Genomic DNA, 20,159 nt, shown 5'->3' on the forward strand with positions numbered 1-20,159 from the left:
GCATGGAGTATGGAATAAAGTCAATCGGTTTTACCCATTTACAACCGTTTCCTTATAAGAGAAACACTACTCGCGATCGAAGGAACTTTAATGACCACCGAAAATGCACATTCCGTTCTTGCAAACGCATGTCAACTGTGAATGTGCGTGTGTTGTATATTACGATAGCTATTAATTTCGTAATAAAAAAGAAAAGTATCGCAAACGCGTTTTTCATAAACATTAAAAGTAACAGAAAGAAATGGATAACGCAATGTTAAATGTGAAATTCATTCCATGCTGGATTAACAAGAGAATGTAATTGTGCGCGATATACACAAAGTTTAACGAATGTGCTAGAGAACATATTACTAGTTTCGTCGCTCGTTGTTTCATTTGGTGACGTTTGATTCTTGTAATGATTGTTTTCTGGCCGCACCCGATCTCTGCTTGCTATTCCCATTATCGGTAATGAAGTTTAGCAGATCCGTCCCGTCCACACGTGTGCCGAAGCGTGCAAAGTGAACCCGTAGCGTGCGAACGATATTGTTATCAGGATTTATCGCAACGCTGCTGTGCGCTGGTCGGCTAGTATCCCTTACTACGCTGTTCACGTCCGCCAGGAATGATATCCACCAGTCGTCCTGCGATGCGCTTAAGAGTGTGGCCGGATTTTTGCCGCAAAACATTTCCATCTGAAAGATTATGGTGATGATGCAGGAGAGCAGAAATTTACTGCTGACGATGCATTGCATCACCTTGCACGAAGAACCGATCGTTTTCGCCACCTGCAGCAAATCCGTTATCGTGCCATACCGAATCTGGCGCTCAAACTCACTGAACAGTGTCAACAGCAGACCCTCCGCGTCGTCACGATCCCGTTTGGCCAGGCAGGGCAGCGCGGTAAAAATCATACCCCACAACGTCCAGCGAGCAGCATGGCCATGAAGAACAGCCAACGAACGCCGGAGTAATATGCGACCCTTGCGTACACCGAGTATGGATGTAATTTTGTCCTGCGTTAGCTGACCTATCAGGGAAGTGGATAGATCTTCGAATGATACTTCCAACTCTGCTAGCATTCCATCGCACTTCGTATCCGTTCCGCCCGACGTGTGTAGCTGACCGCGGGAACCATCGTTGGTACCTGCAGCGTCACAAAGCATGTCCTGTTCGCGTAACTTCTTTTCACGCAACAAAGCGGCAGCGGCTATGGCGGTCGGGTTAAGCTTATCTTCCAGCTTAAGCACAAGGTTGTACAATGTTTCAATGAGCAACAGCACATGTCGAGCCTTGCGCTGCGTCAACGATTGTTCCGCCGCTGTTACGCCATTCCCGTTCAGCTGATCACTTCCCATAACATCGGCATCGATAAGCTTCCTCGGTGCCGTGACACTTCCGCACTGCAACTTTCCGAGCGACTTTTCAAACTGGAATGGCGTATATGCACGACCACCTACCGTGCCATCTTTTCCATCGATACCGCTGGCCGGTTTGGATTCGGAACTTCTACGTTCTCGACCCAAATTCAACAATCCACCCTTGACGTTCTTCGTTAGCATTGAAAGCAGTAGCAGCTGGGCATGTTCCTTCGGCTGGGTAAACGGATGGCTCAGTTGGTTTTCCTTGTAGATACGATTTTCATTTTCACCCTTCGCCGCTGCCAATCTTTGCTTGTAAACGGTAAAGTAATAATCGTTCAGATACGGTAAATCAGAGTTGAGCTGCGTCAGCTGTATCCCGATCAACCACTGCTTGTCCCGCGTGCTCATCATGTTTGCGTATTCATCGTGTTCTCTCGGTGGTACCCCAGCATCTTCCGGTATGCCGTTGGATAACCACGATCGTTGCTGCTGTTGATAATGCATCTGCTTAACGGGCGCTGGCCTGGGATGGTTTTGCGATACGTTCTTCATCATTCCATTGTTGAAAGAGTTGGCGAGCTGTCGGTTAAATGCTAGCATCGGATGGTTTTGCTGTATTTCCTGCACTAGACGCTGGTTAAACTGATTGTTCTGCAGTGGAGTTGGACTGCGTTGCAGCAGAAATGGCCCCGGAGGTCCTGGATGGCGTTGTATCAGTGGTGGACCTAAAAATCCTTGCAGCGGCGAACCGTATGGACAGCGCGGAGGAAAAGCAGGATGCATCGCTAGATTGTTGATTGGTGTCGAGTACGGTCGTGCAGCTAACATATTGTACGGCAATATGCCAAGCGGAAGACGATTCGGATGGTTCAACAAGGGAGCTGCTGCTGGTGGTGGCGGCCCCGGCGGAAACAGGGCACAGTTTCTCGCTGCCAACAGGTGCGGTGGTGGTGTCATCATCGAGGGCGTAACTCCCAACGGTGGAGCTATCGATGTATTAATTAGCGGCATGGGTGGCATCGTCTTGACATCCTTAGCCGCCGTAAAATGTTCGCGAGATTTCACCGGCAGTGTTGATGATGGACGAAACGATTGCAAAGGTTGCTGTGGTTGTGCAATTTGTTTCTGAAATAAATGAAACGATTGTTGGTTTTGTTGGTGCTGATTCTGTATAATGCTTCGCTCAATATCCTCCACTGAGAGCATTTTCATTGGTGGATATAACGCAGGAGGAGGCCGTGAAGTTTTCTGTTCGCCTATCGGATACGTTGGAAGTTGTGGAGGTTTAAATCCGACATACGACTGAAGCGAGGCGAATGGAGCTACGTGCGATTTGTGACCGGTGTACTGTTGCTGTGCTGCAGGTTGTGCCTTTAATGGACTACCCCATATGCTCGGATCCAACCGTAACTTGCTCGCAAACTCATCGCCAATGCTCTGTGCAACCGCACTGCTCCGCCCGCTCTCATCGTTGGTATCGTAGCACGTCAACTTCGAAAGCTGCAAATCCAGATCGTAATCCTCGAACAACACATCGCCACTGCTACCATCACCGTCATCGTCATCCCCGGGAAAGGAAATCGCTCCTATGCCATTCCTACCACGTTCCAGCCGTACCAGGTTTTCGTGAATGTCTTCCCAGTCTCCTTTGTCCGCCGAACCGAACGTTTCATCATTCAGAGCGTCATATTCTTCCTCGTCCGAAATGTCTTCTTTACATCGCCGTTGCAGTGGCGAACGCAGGCCGGCTGTGCGTGCCTGAGGACATATTCTGCCAAGCTCATCATCGTCCTCGTCGTTCTCCACCGAAAGATTAGTATTAAATCCAAAAAACGAATCCATTGTGCCCTTCACTCCTCATCGAACCACACGGCAACGGCACACATTAAAGCGGATCGCAATTTTACACGCACACCAAACACTCAGCCTGAAGCTGGAACAACAGCAATGTGAGAAAAGTACAGTACATTCATGAAACTGTCCAGCCGCTCTCGCAACGTCGCACTATTAGTTGTACAACGGAGCTAACAATGCAAACCGCTAAACTTAAGTTTTATCTACGCTAGTGGATGGTGAAACACTTCCGATGCAAAAAACTCCTGCTCAATAACCATCGAACCAACAAATAAATGACAACCTTCGAAGCTATGTCAAATGCGGCTCCTTTATTTTCCGTGTACTAGTATTGGACGCTGCATCATAAATGGACATGTTGACAAAGATACCGGCATTCGCGATACGGCGGATTTTCATCCAAACAATAGCGGCTTCCCTTTCAAGGTCGTCGAATTGCAGCGCGCAATCGAACGATGTAGGATAATGCAGTGTTCGAATAATGGAAAATCTTAATGTAACTTGCCTTATTTCGCAGTCTGATACTACCGAAAGACTTTAAATAATACTCACCAACGATAGGCCAAGCAGTACACAAGTCAAAATTGTTCACCGCAATTCCGAGAAGCTTGAACCTACACAATCACAGCTGATTTCTATAAGCACCTTACACAAGCGTTGTACTAGAGCGTCACCTTCTACGAGCCACCTTAAAGTCACCTTCTACAAATTAACAGAGCCTCGACTCAACTTTTTGAGAGAAAAATGAACAAAAGTATCGTAATTGCTTTACTTTTCGTCGAACATGGAGCTAAACAAAAGTTTTGCACCGTGCGGGATTTGACAAAAGCGCAACACTGTCAACTTCCAGATGGCATCAAATGTCATTTTGAATTTTGAAAAGTGACACCCGAGCAATTTAGATGTGTTTGGATGGATGCCAGCGCGTATTTAGATTAGATTCGTGGTTTAGGAAAAGTGAAAACAAAAAAAAACCTTTATTTTTGCACTATTTGCACTATTCTATAGTTTGAATTAGTAAAGTATTGTACAACAGTTCTGTTGGAGAGACACATCATCCAATACCGGGTAAATATGTGAGCTTAACTATTTATTTATCAAACTAGTTGATAAAGCAAAACACGACGTAGGAAATGAGATGCAGTACTGTTTTAGAACTCAACGTACGTGTGCGCATCGTTGACGATGGGAAATAACCTGAAGTGAAGAAAATGGACACGATAGCTTGTAAGTCACTGCACAAATGTACGCCTTCTACTGATCACTACCTGCTGAACAGTTGTCGGTACACTTTCACCGGTACTACACATAGGGTAACCACATCATCATTGGCATTGATGATCGCTTCAATATCTTCATCCTGCATCCCAACGACAACCTCCTCATTGACCTCTATGATTTGGAGCCTTCGTTCCAGACCTCGCCGCTCTGCCACGGTGTTTTTTCGGACAAAGGTGATTTCTCCATTCATGAACCGGAACCCGAAACCTTTCTGCACATCCCTCTCAATTGTCACGTACCGTTCACCTGGTCTGTAATGCATCGACATAAAATTACCCCTCGATCACACAAGACCCAAGACGCTTGTACGAGACTTACTTGTCTTTCGTGCGTAATCTTATGCTATTACGAAGATTCTTCCGGACCAAATCACGCACACAATCTAGTTCTAACACGGAAAGTGATTCATTTTCTAGACACAATATTTCATCCCCGTACCGAAGGCCTGCGATGTATGCAGGACTTCTTCGAGTGACGGCACAGATGAGAACCTTGCCTTCGTGTATGCGCCTTCCGGTAACTCCAATTTTGCCTCCTTCATCTTTGCGTATAAGCAGCTGTAAGCATTTCAGAATAAGAACGTCACAAAAATGAATATTTCTCAAGCTCCTGCCCGCAGCTAGGTACTTCTCTAATCCCATTGGCCGCTGGGAATCGTGCAATTCGGATGGGATAACACTGTTGGACATTATTCCCCTCTTCAATGTTCACGGTGGATCTGTTCACGGAAGAAACAAACAAATCCTGCTGTTCCCAACTGATCGACATCGATCGTACGCTTGTTTCGAATGTTTTCGTCAGACTGATCTTGGGTTCCAAAATGTGATAACCACAAACGCTGTCTATTTCACTGTCCGTCATAATTGTGACCGATAAGCCGATCCGTTTGGTTTGGATTTAATGTTACCTCTTCAAGAGCATGGTGGTGTATTAGGTCTGATTACAAATACGACTATACAAGCAAACCGTTTATTGAGGAATTGTTTCGGACGGGACATTACGACATTACTCCATTCGATCGATTACTCTGGACGGGTTAAACCGATCTTTATTCCAATAAAACCATAGCAAAAGGATCGATAGTACGAACAATTTGACAAAAGAAAACGAAAAAAGGACTAGAAGTAGTTCCACAAATCTGGTACAGATAAAAAACGTTAGATTGACCAAACGTTTTAGCAGCTCGTACGCTTCGAGAGCTTGCTGCCAACTGAGTTCACTTTGCGCAGCAGGATCTAAAAACGAAATCGACGGAGAATTGGGTATCAACAGACAGCAAGGTGCGTACTAATGCCGCACTTACCTCATTTTCCACCGCAATTCGTTCTTGCATCTTTCTCCGATTCGCAGCGGCGCTGGTCACTGGCGATGCACTCGTCGAGCTCTGTGGAACAGTGTCGTTTTGTGTTAGGATTTAGTTTAGCTGTAAAGTTACCGCACAATTATACATACACTGCGCTTCACTGGTTTACTGTTTTGTGTCTGCAGCGTTGGTCTAGTCGTAATGATACGGCGAAGCAGGATTTGATTGGTTCGTTCGATTTCGCGCACACGTTCACGGCTGAAGGAAATGTTGTGCTGCTGCTGTCCGGAAAGTTTCCGCGTAGACAGTCCGCTCCCAAGAGCGCCCGCCACCGTACGCCGATGTACTCTGCTTTGCCCCGAACCCGGTAGCTCGAAACGTTCCAGCTGGTTGGCGATGAAGTCAATATGCAGCAGATGGCCATCGGGTTCGATGTTCATTGGCGGATATTGGGACACCCGTATCTGCCCCCGTTCGTGCCAATCGTCGTCGTCGTCATTCTTGTCCTTGTTTTGCTCCTCGCCGGAGTCTTCCTCTTGCTCGGTGTGAAACTCCGACTCGGAGTAGTGCTGCTCTGGGGTGCCAGGATCCTCTGTCGATTGTTCCTGTTCCGATTCCGAATCTTCCTTTCGTTGGAACTCCGGCACCGGTTGATGAAACTCGTCATCGAACGGAACGTACGTTCGCTTGGTGGATGTGCGCGAAAGTTGTTCCCACTTTCTAATACCACCAACCATCGTTTCCGGTGTGGTACGCCCAGGGAAAAAATGAGAATTCATCGTTTAGGCTACAGCAATACTTGGGGAAAACAAGCGAAAACTTTGCACCGAAAGTTAGTCAATTTGCCCAGGATGCTACTATGATTGCAAAAATATCTACCTTCTGCTGCTGCTACTTCAGCTGCACCTGACTACTGCTGCTGTACCGAATAATACGCTCGAGGGTGATGTACGTATGTTTAACCATTTGCGTTACCATGGCAATGAGGTTGAAATGCGTCAAGTTCAATATTAAACGACTACAGGAGGGTCACATTCGTTTCGCATGATTTGTTATGAATCACTTTCGATTTTTACGTAACGTACGTACGTCGTAAGAAATCGACCATGTTTTTCTATCTGAAATACTTCCTGAAATAATTCTGACATCTGAGAATTCATAACATCTGAAATAATTTAAATAGGTATTTTTACGACACAAAACAATGTACATTTGATACATTATTTTATAATGTTTAATAGATAAAACAGTGATCAGTACTAGGGTTGGGTGGATCTCATGCAGATTCATGAATCAGAAAGAATCTTGAAACTGAATAAATGAATATTGAATCTCTATTTGACTTCTTTTTCTTCTTGACCCGCTCACAGTTGAGCAAGTCGTGGTGAGAAGGCTAGGTCATCTAGGCTAGGGCTGCTCTCCTTCACCCCTGGCTCCACCCCAATCTCCGACAGGTCCTGCTCCACTTGAGCCAGCCAACGAACTCGCTGGACTCATTTGTGCCTCGTGTTGAACGTGTCGCTGGCGTGCACCTTCCTGAAGGCATGTTCATTACGTTCCCTAGCCATCGTAGCCCCTGCAAAACTGCACAGCTAGCACGTGGTTCAATCGCCTTCTCCACACGCCCTGCTCACAAAGATAGTCCGTAGCAACCGTTGCTCGAAAATAGCGAAAGCGTTGGCGTCCTTCGCCCGTATCGTCCAAGACTCATGACCGTAGAGGACTACTGGACGTATCAGTGTACGATATATGTTGCATTTCGTGTCTTGATGAAGTGTTCTGGATCTTAGGAGTTTGTTGAGCCCATAGTAGGCACGATTCCCCATTACAATGCGCCTCCCGATTTCGGTTGCTTAGATTACTAAGTTACTAAGGTAGCAGAACTCGTCCACAACCTCAAGATCGTCAATTAATCAACTCTTCTCCCCAGTCTGGTCCTCTCACGATCTTCGCCTCCGGTAAGCAGATACTTTGTCTTCGTCGTATTGATCTTCAAGCCAATCGTTAAGACTTATCGAATCTCTATTTGAAAGTTTGATGCGTCATCCAAGACCTATGACCTCCTTTTATGAGCTTATCCTAAATCATGAATCGATTTCTGATTTGAATGACTCCTCATTTGGGATTCACATGAATGACTCTTCTCAAAAGATTCATTAAGCACAACATTAATCAGTACGTAATATATTATAGAAATCGTCTGGCGAAACTCTTGTTGTCGATAATCGTTAAGCTTTGAGTAATTTGTTGTCTGTTACAACAAGTACCAATGATAAATTAAAGCTCTTGAACAATAAAACGTAAACAACCTTTTCTGTAAACTGTAGTGGACGTTTGTTGTTCAACGCGATTTGAATAGTTTGACCAAGATTTTCAACTATAAGCTCCTATCATTCTTTAATCATCGATCGAGGAGATGTAATGAAACGGTTTCCGGAGGAGGTGCCAGCATCCGAATAGATCTCTACTAATCCTGTCTAAAGTTGTGTAACACTGGAAACGTTTGAGCAGAGTTTCTTTAGGATAAATAAGAATGCGCACAAATTGGACCAGGTCCAGGGATGGCCCGAAACACAGTGCTGACTGCACACAATTTGCAGGCGATCTTTTCTCACACACCCGAAGGCATCACGATCATCCCGCGGTGCTGGCCTCGATCGGGTACGAGATCATCCGTCATCGGACACCGAAGCAGCTTCGGATCAAGTAACGGGGTAGCATGCGCAGCGAGAGGTATCAACCGGCTTAACCGTACGCGTGAAACAACCCAACCAGAACCAAGCGTCCCGTGCGCAGTCAACATGCGGGTGGAGGAACGGCGCGCATGCGCTACCATTAATTAACGTTGACCCCGCCGCTTGAACTCGCTTGGGAAGATGCAAGCAAGCGTTTGTGATGGGTGTGATGGCAATTTCACGGTTCAATGGCTGGGCACACACGGGACGTCCACGTCCTGCCCACGTCCACATCGAACTTCGTGCAAATCCGAACATAAACGCCTATCCTTTACCGTACGCACGAGCGAGACACAATAGTCGCACGATCAGCTCGTATGCTCCGTACGCGTCTTTCTAATAGAAGCATATGTAAAATTCAGAGAGGATCTATTATCTTACCCCCTAGTTCCTTTCATAAACATTTTCTTTGAGTTTTGAGAGCCAGATCTGATGTTCATTTTGCCTAGTCTAAAATGTGTTCATGTAATTATATTTTTCATGTAGGTTTAAGATAAACCATTGCAAATAAAGAGTTAATAAAAAAAATAATATTGTTCCAAAATATCGGGAACCGCTTCGCAATATGTTGTGGTGTTAAAACATTTCATCACAAAAAAAACCAATGCTTTTCTTCCTAGTTCTCACAACGGTTCGATCACAACCCATCTTTTTGCAATCCATCCTTTTTACTCTACAACAGCAAGGCTGCGTAAGCGGGTAAGAACAAGTCCACTGATCTGCTCTCGAGAGAATTATTTCCGAATCCTCTTTCACTTCGTGCTTTGTGGACGTCTTGTGGACGCGTCCACGGCAGGACCCAATTTTTTTGAATTTTTGTATGACTTCGTGGATTTTGGACGTCCAGTGGACGTACGTGTGTGCCCAGCCTATGGTGTCCCATCACCGTCAGTGCTATTCTGCTCTATGTGCTGGGTGCAAGGGGGCACCGAAGTGTGTTGGGTTGCCGTGAGTTGATGCTGCTGCTGTTGCTCTTCTGCGTGCTGCCTGCTGGTTACTCTGCGATCCCAGTGCTAGATCGCATCAATAAGACGATCAAGCGCCTAACCCAGACATGATGATGACGAGCGAGAGACCCTGTTGGAACGGACCCAACGGACCACTAACTAAGGAAAGAGAAACACCTCGCGATCGTACTCGGCGAGGCATTTGGTCGAGTAAAACGTTTTGTCGCAAGAATCTTTGTAACGACCCTCTTGAGGAGAAAAGGAAACGAAGTGTTTATGCTGAAGAAGATACGCCAAACGATAGGCATGCTCAGTACTCACGCGTTTCGCGACATGCCTGGACCGCTTCCTTAGCCTTTTCCTTCATGTCCGGCGGCAGCATGGCGTCCAGTTGGGCGAGTGTTTTCTGGATATTAAGTTCACCCTTTTTATTCATCTAGAAAAAAAGATGTCAAATGCGATGTGTCTCTAATCATAAAGCTTTTTCCCCTACAAAACGTACCGTTCCTGCCATCTGTGCGATACACAGCGTGTAGCACTTCAGCTCACGATCCTCCACGAATACACCATTACGCAGGTCGTCCAGCATTTCTGAAACGAGAGATGCGTGCATAAGCATTTGTGGACGACTGTTTTACACCACAACCTACCGGTGGTAACTTTAAACTTGGGAGCACAGGCCGAACGCATCATATCCATCGAGTTGATCAACTGTTTGCGGGACATCTGCAAGACAATCGAATAACACCATTTAGAGGATGAATACTACCATCTCCCTGCGTCACTCACCGCACCATCCGCCGGCAGGATTTGACTCCAGACGAGAACCATTAAACCAATCGTAACCCACAACCAACGGCTTGGTTTTTTCATGGCTAAGCCCCACAACCACTACCCAGTACCGATCATTCTCAGGTGCCAAACCGTCACTAGTCGCAGCCGCTCACAAAATAGACCAGTCTGAAAGACATTCTTTTACGATCGATGCTACTTATATTGAACTGTAGTTGGGCATTTTGTTGTAACGAAGGGAAGCCAGACAGCAATTAAACGGTAATTAAACGGTGCCGGTATCTGTCAACGTTCGGCAGTTGACACACAGATAGCTGGCAATTAGCACGTCAACTCTCGCGCGGGTTGACCTTTAGCAGCCAACTGCTTTACCAATGTCATTTCCTTCCTCATTCATTCGTGTCTGAAATGTACATCTGCCAGTGTATGTTCACCAATCTTGAAATGATTTCAATTTTTCATGTCAAAAACATTGAAGGAATAACCTGACGAGATCTCCCTCCGGATCGACTTTGAGATTATGAGTTTCTGACACGAACCTTACACAAAAATTGGACAGAGAGATAGAATTGTTCAACACCAAAGTTCAATATCAGAATATTCAACCTGAGCACAAGAACACTATTATAAAAAATACGAAAGATTAAATTAAAATAGTTTTTACCCTTCAGACATCTTGAAAACTCAAAGATCTTTGTCTTTGGTTAGGTTTTGGTCTAAAATCTTGTTAGGAGATGATGTATCCTGGGTAATTCCAGTCGAATTTAGAGAAAGTTCACGTCTCGTCAACACGATGCACTAAGCCACAACAAATGTTTAAAGTCACGAACCCCTTCCGCTTTCGTGTCGGACGATCAGTCACGATACGCATTCTTCAAACGTAGAAATGTTGTCGTTAGCTCACGTACAAGTCGAAATCGTTGTCGCTGAGGTTTGCTGCGTCGTCCTGTGTTGCGCACCGAGCCTAAACAAACGATGCTCTTATATTCAGGAACCAGGAACCCGACGAGCAACTGTCCATATTGCGGATCGAATTTAAGTTGCTTGATATCCGTGACTAAAGCCTATGAAATTATATAAATTCTTTCCATCCTCCTCGCTAACAGATACCCTTCAGATGTACTTCTCAAGCTTCTCAAGTATTGATCAACCATATGAAAGGGAAAGTGCCAGTGCCCTACTCCTTTATTACTATGTGGCGACCAGAGCATCGCAAATAGCCAAGACACTAAATAGCGCCACCTAGGCAAAAAAGAGGGTACTAAACAAATTGCTAGTTGGGAAGTTTTGCCTGGACACGACGAATACAATCAGTCCTTTGTTCCGAGGTAAAACCCAAACTAGACAACCGGTAAGGCTAGAACAAAAAGATCCTTGTTTGTAGGAAAGGAACGAAGGAATACTCGAACAAACTAAAAACAGACAGGATCAAACACGAAAGGAGACAGGAAAGTTCGAGACATGGCCAGCACAATATAAAAGCGGTGGCATGTCCGAATGAAAAGTTAGTTATCACTCCGATCTCCGACGAGGAAGACCTTCTGCGAGTAATCGCTCCGATACTCGACAAGAAAATCCTTCAGCCAGTAAACGTGTAGTAGGGAAGCAAAATTGTCTGGGACCTAACTCCCAGCAGTTGGAAGGAAGAATAAAAATAGGACCCAACTTCGGTTGGACAGCTCCTAAAACTATCTCGATGAGGTAAAGTCTGGACATTAAAAAATGCATGAAGATAACGTCCTATTTCCGAACCCTGGTGAGGTGAGGTGATCGTTTTAAATTAACCTAGCGTATGCGTCGCCTTATGATAGACATCTCAGTTCTGATCAAACTTCCGCCAATCATCAAAAGGGTAAACGATGCGCAGGGAATCGATGTTGAGTTTGTTTGAGAACCAGTAACAATAATTAACCATCTTCTTAAGGAAACTGATCTTCAGTGTTCTTAATTCATTTGAATGTTGCTTTGAGAGTATACTTTTATCGAATTTAATTCATTACGAACTCAGTTACGAGCCAACCCGTCCGTTCCGGGAGCTTTCGGGGCAAGTTCTTTACCTGTTCCATCCATGATGTCTCGTAGCACAGCCTATCCGGTTGCTTGGGAAGCATACCCATTTAATGCAGATGGACAAAACCCGTGACCTATTGTACACAATAAACAACCCATTTGCAAAAGGACCGGCTAAGGGTTGAACTATTGGCGAAAGATGGTTCCGCGCCATACGCAACGCGCAGCGACACAAGCAATCTTCCGGCCGCGTTGCCTTTGCATCGCGCTGCGTGCCTAGTCCGGTGACTTCACTCACTTCGATACCCAACAACAAAAAGAAAACATTCACTGAAAGCGCACCCGGCACACGGGCGTGTCGTGCTGTCGTCGTGGATGTCATCGCCAGCACTGTTCAGCGGTCGCGGTACCCGGTGAGCGCTGAATTACATTTTTCAACCATTTCAACAATTTCGACCAGTGTCGCACGCGCTGTTGCAGGCTCGCGAGTGTTTCGTTGCAAGCACCCACGGCAACTGGTAGCAATAGCGTCGACCGCGCTAGTCGGGTTTCGATGAAAAACCCCAAGCCCGGGCTGCACCGGTTGTCGGAACGAACAATTTGTTCGATTGAAAATTTCTTACGAAAAATTTCAACAAACGTACCGGGAGCGCACGGTCGCAGCAGGCGGCCGCGTTGGTACCGGGTGTGCCAGCAACGTCATCCGCCCCACGCTTCCTCCAAACCAACACACGCAACGTGTGTACGGCAGCAAGGGAAGCTAGTAGTGATGGGAAAAACGGTCACGGATCCGGAATCGGCTCCGACATATTTTAGAGCCGGTTCCGAATCCACGGTTCTGGAGCCGGTTCTGAACCCACGAAGGTGAGGGTGGGGAAGGAGGAGTTTACACGGGATGGTGAGGAGAAAGAGAGAGATGGTGGTGATAGGGAATGGATGGAAAGGGGGGTAATGGAAGGTGCAGTAGCGAAGATGAATGTGGGATGACGAGAAGAGAGGGGTAGGATGGAGGTGGTAAAGGAAGCAGGGAGGAGAATATTTTTCCCTCGTAGGTTCGGAACCGGCTCCTGGCTGAAGTCGGAGCCGTTGGTGCGCTCCGGAGCGCACATCACTAGAAGCTACCATGGCAACCGCGTGTACGATGCGCTTCGTTCGCATCTTCATGCACCCACTTCCACGTGCCGAACGGCTCTTCCCGTGCGGATGACCGTGGCCCAGCACGCGCATCACGCGTCCCGTCGCTAAAGGGTTACGCGGTTGGCCGCGTGCTGTCACTTGTGTCTACAACGCGGACGGCACGGTGCAAAATTTCTACCAGGAGCGCAGCACACACAGCGGAAAGAGCGGTGTGCAGCGCGCCAGTTTGCCTTGCATGCGTGTAGCATCCGTTCCAGTGGTGAAATATCGTATGCGAAAAGCTGATTGTTTCGCTAACCGTTCGTTTGTAAATGCCGGATTACATTTATGTGCACATGTATCGAACTAAAAAATTAAATTAGGCTTTTAATATATGATCGCAATGTAAAATGTACCTCGTAGATTTGTTGTGAATAAAAGCTGATGTTATTGATCCCAGAAGCGGGTTTGCGAACATTAACAATTGACTGCTCACCCCTGTGTGCGGTCGAATACGGTTTACCGGCTGTCAAATCAATTTGTTCGTTTGTTTTGATTTGTGAATTTGTTTTGATTTGTTTTGTAAACAACGCTACCCGTTTCAATTCCGTATTTACCTCTTTTGGGCCCTGTGGATTACCGATATTTTTAAACTTCTGTGCAATTGTACAAATTGTTGGAGCAAATTTGAGTTCGCGGCAGAGGATTCGAACAAACCGATGTTCGCTAACCTAAACGAATATGGTAATTGACATTTTGGATGTGATGCCGGGGCAACGAAGCTTAGAGCATTATTCGAACATTTACTCCTGGTAATAATGCCGACAAAGTTACGTGTGAACACACTCACACGAGAGCAGCAAAAAATGGTTCATGAAAGGTTTTCTAACACGCTTCTCTTTTTAGTAACGGTTGACACCCGTATATTCCAATCTGTTGTTAACGGCAGGAAGTTCTCTAAACCGCTTACGATCATGTGTCGTCGTCAAAAATGAGCCTGACGAGTCTAATTCGTTGCCAGATATACAACTCAGTTCATTATACAAGTTAGAGCTAGGGATTGTGCAGGCTCCTCCATAAGAGGTCAAAAATCCATGTCTCAGAGCCCAGGACTAAACTTATGTGGAACAATACTGACGGGCCGGAGATGTATTGGTGGTGGCGCCGGTCTCCACACGACAGTACCGAACCAAAACCTCTTCCGGACCAATCCTCCGTACGCAGAACTGACTATCCGTCTACAAGTAAATTCCACTTCCGAGTCGCGGATGACCCTTCTTACCAAGTGTTAAGCCAATAGGGAATAGCACTGAGACGTTTTCTTCCACCATCACGTGGAAAGTGTTGTTGGTCTTGGCCGTTCGTACAAGTTCACCATACGCTTTCCTTGAAGTCAATGAAGAGTTGGGAGGGAGTACAGCTTTTTCTCCACAATTTTCAAAATCTCCCGCACGACGAAGATCTGACCAGTGGTTGATTTTCCATTCCGGAATACTTTCTATTTATTTTCAACTATCTGTTCTGCGTATATGTCGTGGTGATCTTGTAGCGTCAGGGAGAATATCTAGTAGCAGTTATTCAACACCTTAACATCCTCCACGGAATTGGTCCATTCTAGTGCATCTTCCTTCTTGTACATGGATTGATTGGTAGATAACTTCAAGATTGATTCAATTTGCTGTAACAAAATGATTTTTTACATGGGTACCAAAACTGTAAAATTGGATATAATTGTAAATTACCTGCAAACAGCACGATCCTTTGTAGATTCTTTGTTCGGATTCCATACTCTATACACAAACGAACTACTTTCATCAAGGACATCCTGCTGTTAACAGTATCTCTATGATGTAGAGTCCATTTGTGCTGGAGTCATTTAAAAAATGAACTGCGCACGTATAAACTTATTCTTCATATTTTCACGTTTAATCGTCTTCCATTTCGGTTTTCTTCTTCCATATCCTAAGCATACTTATAGAAACTCAACATTTGTTTTTTTTTTTCATTATTTTCTGCAGCATGTTGTTTTTTCTCCACTACTGTGCGGGGCTGTGTGTTTACGCCATGTCTGTAAAATGTTGATTTCCTGCTCCCATATACATAATATTATACCGCAAGTTTGTGTGTGTGTTTTGTATGTCAGAGGACGGCGGGGTGTGTATGTGTGTGTATGTGGCTATATTAATTTGTGTTTTTTCGTTCACGCATTTTTGTTCTTTTGTTTTCTTCTTGAAGGCCGAAGCGCATTGCTCCTTCGCACACTCCTAACCTCCTTCCCGCTCCTACTACTATTTCTACTAATCCTTCCCATCCGATAGCCTAGTGTTTCGAAAGATGTGTTTGATATCTTGTTTTGTTCAAGAAAAGCGATAAGATATACAGTAGTACGAAGGATATAATATGCTTCTGTTGTTTGTGTTTCTTTATCAAATAACTCGTTAGCATAATTTTTGTTGCATTTTGTTATAAAAAGTGTTTTTTTTTTTTGTTTTCTTAACCGGGCCCCAAAACTGTCGCGTGTGCTCTTCTTTTACGAGACTTTCGAAAGTTTGCATGTGTAAAAAAGCATTGTTTTTTTTTGTTTACAAACGTGTGCATCGAACGATGCAAGCAAACTCAAAACGAATTTTGTATAATCCAATGTGCTATCACATTCTCATGAGGATTTTTGTTTGTTTGTTACCGAATAATATTGTTGCAATGATTAAAGAGGAATAAAACAAAACTTTTTCATATAAATTTGATTTTGATATTAATTTTGAAGGAAAATAATTTTTTTATGATCGATGATATCCATCCAAGGTAATGGAACTATCGTACAGATCAACACATACAACCATATCTCGGGTGTACATATGCATGAACTCGCATGAACAAGTCAAGGGATTTCAATGATAGCATGTAGGACGAACGCATTAATGGTGGTGGTGTGTGAGTTTTCCTTTCATCACTTGCAAGGATTGAGAAGAAAATAAAAACACGTTTACACAAATAGCAACGAGATCAAATCAAATTATAACGTAACAATTCATATTACTCTGTATCACTAGCATAAAGACTACCTATTTTCTCCCTCTCGCCATTTAATCATTCGCCACACCGGAGTATATATTAAACAAATCCTGTATTTGTATGCGAAAAAATGTATGCATTTTCTTCACCCGGTGCCTTTTTCAAACTGCACAATCATTTTACTCTGCAATACGATCACCTCACGATCACTGTTTAATTTGTGAAAGGGGAACAGTACGCTTTTAAATCAATTTTTCGAATGATAAACAGAGGAAACAAAATGCAGCAGAAGTCCCTTCCGTGTGCCACGTCTCTATGTTTCCCCTTTTAGCCCTTTTGCTTCCTATAGAGGAGAGGGATGTAAATGTAATGTTTTTTTGTTTGTTTCGGCTTCGGTTTTTTGTTTGTTTGTTTCTTTTACTTTTCTCATCCTCAAGATGCGCAGCCAGTCACTACATCTAATCTTACATATTGGTTTTTTGTACTCTAGTGTTTAGTTTTATCTCTTCTGTGTCACACCCTATATCCACTAGTCACCGAACGGCTTCTTCTCGTGCCGGCACAGCAACACCACACAACGCATTCGTTTGCACCGATCTTGTCGCCAACAAAAAAAAAACCTCCGATCCCAACTGGTTGTAGGAGCTTTGAATTAATCGAGGCAAGAACTCTTAATTACAGCTAGGTCTAGATCTTAGCATACTTGTACAATAGTTTCTCGTTTGCTTGCGCGCGTTACTAAACATTAAGGGACTATAAATGAGGGGAGAGGGGGGGATCTTCTACTTTGCTTCCTTTTATGCAAACTGCTAGCAAGCGATAATAATAGTCCGATTATAATATACACAACACGGCGTTCGATTTGGGCCTTAACACTAGCGCCATAATAGGGGGGGTCCGCGTTTTGCTGTATGAAACCCTCCCTATTCGAACTACGAACCTACACTACTACATACTAATCATACGTTTCGGTAGGCTTAAAGAGACAAGAGGAAATTTGGGGAGTAATGTGATGTTTTCGTGCGTGTGATGGCTTTCGTTTTGTTTTGACTATATGCGCGAGACGGCATTTGAAATCTTCTAGTAGTGGCGCTAGAATAGGTTGAATCTTTCTTTTGTGTGGGCGCTGCTTCCCTTTACTTTGCCGCACCATGGCGCACTTGACACACTTGAGTAAAAAAGCCGCTTACTTAATGCAACTATTTCATGCTTAACCGCGACAAAGATGGCGTTTTCCATCTACGAGTACTCACACACACACACAAACACATATACACAATACCGTAGTGCCCTAATCTATCATTCGTTCTTATCCGTTAATGATTCCAGCACAGATTCGTTTATGATTTTACATTCGTCTACTGTTTTGCGGGTTGGTGCTGCCATTTCTATTCTTTTGTCCGCATTATTGTTGCTAGCACAAGCATTTGTACGCTTCCCCAACCCAATCCCTACTACAAAGTACAATGAAACAACACGTAGAACATTCAGAAGGAAAAGGGAGACACTTGGGACGCCCCCGACTTACAACCATTACACAGTGCAATGTTATCGATTCGTTTACTACGAAACAAACAGAACATACAGAACACATACTTAGAGTAAAATGAATATTGAAAAATTAATCTCTTGTTACACACTCCACACACACACACACGCAAATTTTAAAACTTACAAATAATTGCAAAACAAAGGGTGTAAACAGATTAAAAGTTCCCAACCAACAGTTAAAAGTGTGCGGATGCATATGTCAATGGGATGGAACAAATCCTTTTAAACGCTAACACTAAAGATAAGAAGACATTTGACAAAGGCTTTTACAAACAAATAAAATCATTCCTTGCTCACTGTAATTTATCACTCAATAACACAGCGCTTTGCATTCCTTAGCCCGTGGAAATTAGGTGTGTGTGTGTGTGTGTTTTTGTGGGGTAAGGGACAGATGTGTGCATAGTCGGAATACTATTATACAAACTGGAAATTTAACTTATGTACCACAGCCTTATAATTTTGTGTGTTTTTATGTGTGTGGATGTGTCTATAGGTTCTAAACTCTTAAGTCGCCTTTTGCTCGCACTGCTATATACGTAGCTTTGTTATAATTATATACATAAACTGTACTAGCGAACATAAACCAACCAGGTGCAATACAACACCCGTTTGACTGTCAGCTATTTGAATCCTTACAATGTTCCTTAATCGCTTTCTGTCCTTAAACAATATGGCCTTGGCTTGTAAAGTTGTCTGTGTTTGTGTTTTTTGTTTGCTTTTTTGTTTTCATTACACTACATTACTACTGTTCGACACTTATAAAAACACTTCCTACAGCCTCCAGATGGCATCTATCATCGTATCCGGGGTTCGGTATTCGGTTGTACTAATGCTGTTCCCGTCAAAGTGCCACACAACAGCAGCGGGTGCTGTTGGAGAGAGTGTACCACTCTTTTATTGAAAGAGAGCCTGCATCAGCAATGTCGGTCCAACATGAAAGGAACAAATCTTTTTGGTTTACCACTGCAACCCGTAACATAACTTAAAGGCATTTTATTTTTTCGAGCAAACAAACAAACAAAAAAGTTGTAAATATAGACAAAATTATGTTCTGCCAAGTTGTACAAAAAGAAAAAGAAAATCTATCTATCTACGTGGGGCACATATTTTTACGCACACTTTTACATATTTTTTCGCGGAAATAATACATTGATCGTATGCTCATTTTAGAATCATTTTAAATCAAACATATCTAACCATTTTTATAACAGTTTGATTCTTGAGTTTCTGTCAATTCAATTCTAGTATTGTTTAACAGCATCAATTGATTTCGATTTTGATTTCATGCAATGCTGTAAAGATAAGCTTTCAAAATATGCATTACCATCACTGATGCAAAACTGACAATGTATACAAGATGTTTTATTTGCTTAAAACGGATAAAGTGCTAATTTTTCGATGCAGCTCGCTTCAAATGCGTCAAGAGACATAATCATATTCTTGAATGTTGGGACATAGTACAGTTTTTTTTCCAAATTTTTGTCTTTAGGGTGCGTAAAAATATGCGACCAGCATGGAATGAAATATTTTATTATTCTGTACTACTTTGCAGAACATAATTTTGACCTATATCTTCTACTTTTTTTGTTATTTTCAAAAGAACAAGGTGTCTTAACGTTATGTTACGCACTGTATGGAAATTGCAAATTATGGAAGTTAATTTTTTTAATGCTTTTCTCTGAATATTTGCCAACGAAGCAAAAACAAACAAACTAAATCAACGAACCCGACCATTTTGGATGCTGATACCGAACGTATCTGGCTTATTGAATGTAACGCGCGTCTTGGTGCAAAATTCAATTCTTCCCCAGGACGCGCACACAGGTTTTGCTTGTTTTGTTTACCATATCACCGTTGCCTCTCGACTCCAAACTGTACTGGTTTGCAGCTAAACTATACACACATTTACATACAATTCTATACACATTATACATTTGTTCGGTGCCGCTTAGCTAATACATGTATTTTTTACAACATTTCTCTCTCTCTCTCTCTCTCTCTCTCTTGCTTTTCTTCTTCGGGGTAATCATTTATCGTCACCATGCCAATCGACCTTTCGGACCAAGGTGTGCTGTGCTAAAGAAGCTGTGCTAATGTTTAACTCCACCTGCAGCTCAAAACCCTATCATGTTGCAACAAACCAACTCGGGGAACATTATGCGTGTGCGGTCATTTATTGTGCATCAAGCAACACGAAAAAAAACCTACTAAACGC

At 43.8% G+C, this 20,159-nt stretch overlaps 4 protein-coding genes across 4 annotated transcripts; all 4 read right to left on the minus strand.

Annotated features, from left to right (window-relative positions):
* Positions 1–371: 371 nt before the first annotated feature.
* On the minus strand, positions 372–3,185 carry LOC128714366 (protein PAT1 homolog 1-like). Its single transcript, XM_053809240.1, has one exon. It carries the CDS (start codon positions 3,183–3,185, stop codon positions 372–374), a length of 2,814 nt encoding a protein of 937 aa, XP_053665215.1.
* A 1,163-nt stretch (positions 3,186–4,348) lies between these two features.
* On the minus strand, positions 4,349–5,339 carry LOC128712424 (syntenin-1-like). Its single transcript, XM_053807317.1, has 4 exons — positions 5,106–5,339; positions 4,797–5,035; positions 4,466–4,729; positions 4,349–4,394 (listed from the first exon to the last, which is right to left on the minus strand). The coding sequence occupies exons 1-4, from the start codon at positions 5,337–5,339 to the stop codon at positions 4,349–4,351; spliced, it is 783 nt and encodes a 260-aa protein (XP_053663292.1).
* A 314-nt stretch (positions 5,340–5,653) lies between these two features.
* On the minus strand, positions 5,654–6,560 carry LOC128715040 (uncharacterized). The gene is made up of 3 exons (XM_053809921.1): positions 5,931–6,560; positions 5,782–5,862; positions 5,654–5,713 (listed from the first exon to the last, which is right to left on the minus strand). Exons 1-3 carry the CDS (start codon positions 6,558–6,560, stop codon positions 5,654–5,656), a joined length of 771 nt encoding a protein of 256 aa, XP_053665896.1.
* Positions 6,561–9,622: 3,062 nt separating this feature from the next.
* Positions 9,623–10,336, minus strand: LOC128714226 (general odorant-binding protein lush-like). Its single transcript, XM_053809102.1, has 5 exons — positions 10,253–10,336; positions 10,114–10,189; positions 9,966–10,054; positions 9,785–9,899; positions 9,623–9,711 (listed from the first exon to the last, which is right to left on the minus strand). The coding sequence occupies exons 1-5, from the start codon at positions 10,334–10,336 to the stop codon at positions 9,623–9,625; spliced, it is 453 nt and encodes a 150-aa protein (XP_053665077.1).
* Between the last annotated feature and the right edge of the window lie 9,823 nt (positions 10,337–20,159).

Source organism: Anopheles marshallii, chromosome 3 (genome assembly GCF_943734725.1).
Source record: "Anopheles marshallii chromosome 3, idAnoMarsDA_429_01, whole genome shotgun sequence".
Taxonomy (NCBI): domain Eukaryota; kingdom Metazoa; phylum Arthropoda; class Insecta; order Diptera; family Culicidae; genus Anopheles; species Anopheles marshallii.

Excerpts from the sequence above, each read along its gene's own strand:
- LOC128714226 (XM_053809102.1), bottom strand. The coding sequence starts at position 10,336 with ATGAAAAAACCAAGCCGTTGGTTGTGGGTTACGATTGGTTTAATGGTT. Across the intron at positions 10,190-10,252 it reads TCCTGCCGGCGGATGGTGCG|ATGTCCCGCAAACAGTTGAT; the intron begins GTGAGTGACGCA and ends ATTGTCTTGCAG. Across the intron at positions 10,055-10,113 it reads CAAGTTTAAAGTTACCACCG|AAATGCTGGACGACCTGCGT; the intron begins GTAGGTTGTGGT and ends CTCTCGTTTCAG.
- LOC128712424 (XM_053807317.1), bottom strand. The coding sequence starts at position 5,339 with ATGACGGACAGTGAAATAGACAGCGTTTGTGGTTATCACATTTTGGAA. Across the intron at positions 5,036-5,105 it reads CGGCCAATGGGATTAGAGAA|CTGCTTATACGCAAAGATGA; the intron begins GTACCTAGCTGC and ends AAATGCTTACAG. Across the intron at positions 4,730-4,796 it reads AGATTACGCACGAAAGACAA|ACCAGGTGAACGGTACGTGA; the intron begins GTAAGTCTCGTA and ends GATGCATTACAG.
- LOC128714366 (XM_053809240.1), bottom strand. The coding sequence starts at position 3,185 with ATGGATTCGTTTTTTGGATTTAATACTAATCTTTCGGTGGAGAACGAC.
- LOC128715040 (XM_053809921.1), bottom strand. The coding sequence starts at position 6,560 with ATGAATTCTCATTTTTTCCCTGGGCGTACCACACCGGAAACGATGGTT. Across the intron at positions 5,863-5,930 it reads GTAAACCAGTGAAGCGCAGT|AGCTCGACGAGTGCATCGCC; the intron begins GTATGTATAATT and ends ACTGTTCCACAG. Across the intron at positions 5,714-5,781 it reads GAATTGCGGTGGAAAATGAG|ATCCTGCTGCGCAAAGTGAA; the intron begins GTAAGTGCGGCA and ends TTTCGTTTTTAG.